Raw genomic sequence first — 2500 nt, forward strand, 5'->3', positions numbered from 1 at the left:
GTGTGTGTGTTTGTGTGTCCTACCTCTCCTGTCTCTGTATCCGTAGTAACAGCCACCTCCAGCACTCTGTCCACCTCGACGTAGTCCGGGTTGAATAAATCCTCATCGGGCTGAAAACAGCAAAGTATTGATTATTCTTTATTAACTAAGGATTCACTTTGATAAGGTAATAACAGCCGCCATTGTTGCATTAAAGTGCACACTCTCTCCTCCCATATTTCCCCTCTGAACTTAAAACTTAACTTAACTTAAAACTATTAAATAATGGTCAAAATGCCCTAAAAGGTATAGACCCTTACCTTAAATAAATAAAATAGGGTTAGGTCTAGTCTGCAAGCATATTTAAATCGGTTCGAAATAGGGGTGTAACAAATACATTCGTATTCGTACAGAACTGCACCATACCGTAATTATGCTGTAAATGGTGTCATTATGAGGTGAATATCTCAAATGTACAGGCTGGTCTGGATTGCACTTTTATTAGAGAAGTATTTTATGTATTGGAGACCTTGGTTGTTGTTGCAGCAGTATTTTCTTTTCTATACCGAAAAATTAGGCCGCAATTGTAGTTGATGCTGCACGTAGTTTTTTTTTTGCATTTTTCCTCTTAAAGGTGCAGTGTGTAATATGACATCATCAAGTAAGTTCTAGAAAGTTCTAGAATGCAACGCTCCCTGGGTAACCCCACCCCTTTTGAATAATAACAGAAGCTACAGTGGCCTTCAAGGACAAGAACAATTCTAAATTTTAAACAATGCACCTGATGACATTCCAACTATGACACTTCCAAAATGGCGGTGACAAGGCATTGGTCCAAAGTATGGATAAATATGAACATACCTGTATATGAGACCCTTTCTAAGGGAAAAAATAATAATTATAAAAAAAAAAATCAGCTATTATGCACTAAATTAAACGTACTTATGGATATTATAATTATTTTCTACTAAATCCGCTAGGAAATAAAACCCAAAATTCTACACACTGCAGCTTTAACTGAGAACCGTACTGTACAGAACCAAACCGTGACTTCAAAACCGAGGTACATACCGAAACCGTGACTTTTGTTTACCGTAACACCCCTCGTTGGAAACTGTAATAATATCACTAAAATAAACCTTCAATACTGTGCTTAAACAACTGTAAACTCTGTGGTAATTGTGGACCATGGTCGGAATAATTATTAAGCAGTGTGGCCCATTCACTATAAACCTAAAGATTGGTAAAAATGGCTCTGCTAGACTAGAAACAGACAGACAGACAGACAGACAGACAGACAGACAGACAGACAGACAGACAGACAGACAGAGAGACGGACAGACAGACAGACAGAGAGACAGACAGACAGACAGACAGACAGACAGACAGACAGACAGACAGACAGACAGACAGACAGACAGACAGGCAGACAGACAGACAGACAGACAGACAGACAGACAGACAGACAGACTGAATCAATCAATAAATCACAATGATGAATGTAAGTAAAGTAAACTGGTAGAAACCTTGGTTACCTCCAGGAAGAGGTGTTTCATCTGAGCCTGTTTGGTCCTGAAGCGCTTGATCTTCTGGTGGATTCTGGGATCTTTCTCCAGCTCACACAGAGGAGCCCACTTACAGTGCAGGTAGGAACTGGGACACATTAGAACACAATATACACAGTGTGAACATAACTAGTAGTGTGTTTAGGCCCACTTACAGTGCAGGTAGGAACTGGGACACATAACAGCATTATGGGAAACAATTATGTCACGCCCAGATTACAAGGCATTGATGAACACACACACACACACACACACACACACTCTCTCTCTCTCTCTCTACCCCTCTCTCTCTTTCTTTTACACACAAACAAACATCCAGAGTTAAAGGTGGAGTCAGTGATTCTGGAGAACGCTTGTTGTCAAAATCACTTTGTCAAAATCAGTGAATATCTCTTCACTCCACTACCTGTCTAGACTGTGTGTGCACTAAAATAAATTCCAGTGTTATTACACAGCCTAGGCTCTGTAAACAGGCATGTTGCTATAGCTACGGTGGTCCCCCCTTTGTTGACATACTACGTTTACAGAGCCTAGGCTGAGTATTAACACCAGATTGTGTTGTCAGCGATGCCACAATAGCTAAACTAATGATTGTGTGTGTGTGTGTGTGTGTGTGTGTGTGTGTGTGTGTGTGTGTGTGTGTGTGTGTGTGTGTGTGTGTGTGTGTGTGTGTGTGTGTGTGTGTGTGTGTGTGACATGTCTGTTTACTGTCTGCTATCTATCCACCTATCTCTACACTCCGCTGAGTCCAACAGACAATGCCGAAAAAATTACGGCGTCTCACTCACTGTTATTTATAAACCTACAAACGACATTTGTGTGTGTGTGTGTGTGTGTGTGTGTGTGTGCGTGTGTGTGTGTGTGTGTGTGTGTGCTGTTACTATGACTACGGTTTGACAGGCATGATTGAATCCATAAACTCAGATCTATAAATGGATAAATACAAATGCCATGTA

The 2500-nt window shown here is 40.7% G+C and overlaps 1 protein-coding gene across 1 annotated transcript in view; it reads right to left on the reverse strand.

The window, feature by feature from the left end:
• The window catches only part of chd6 (chromodomain helicase DNA binding protein 6), a gene marked incomplete at its 5' end in the record, with an annotated part of 93549 nt that overhangs the window by 51357 nt on the left and 39692 nt on the right, over positions 1 to 2500 (reverse strand). The window contains 2 exons of the mRNA XM_080025856.1: positions 24 to 110; positions 1515 to 1632. Coding sequence (XP_079881982.1) covers positions 24 to 110; positions 1515 to 1632 — 205 coding nt within the window. The remainder of the gene's footprint in view (positions 1 to 23; positions 111 to 1514; positions 1633 to 2500) is intronic.

Source organism: Ammodytes marinus, assembly GCF_949987685.1.
Source record: "Ammodytes marinus genome assembly, chromosome: 4".
Taxonomy (NCBI): Eukaryota; Metazoa; Chordata; class Actinopteri; order Uranoscopiformes; family Ammodytidae; genus Ammodytes; species Ammodytes marinus.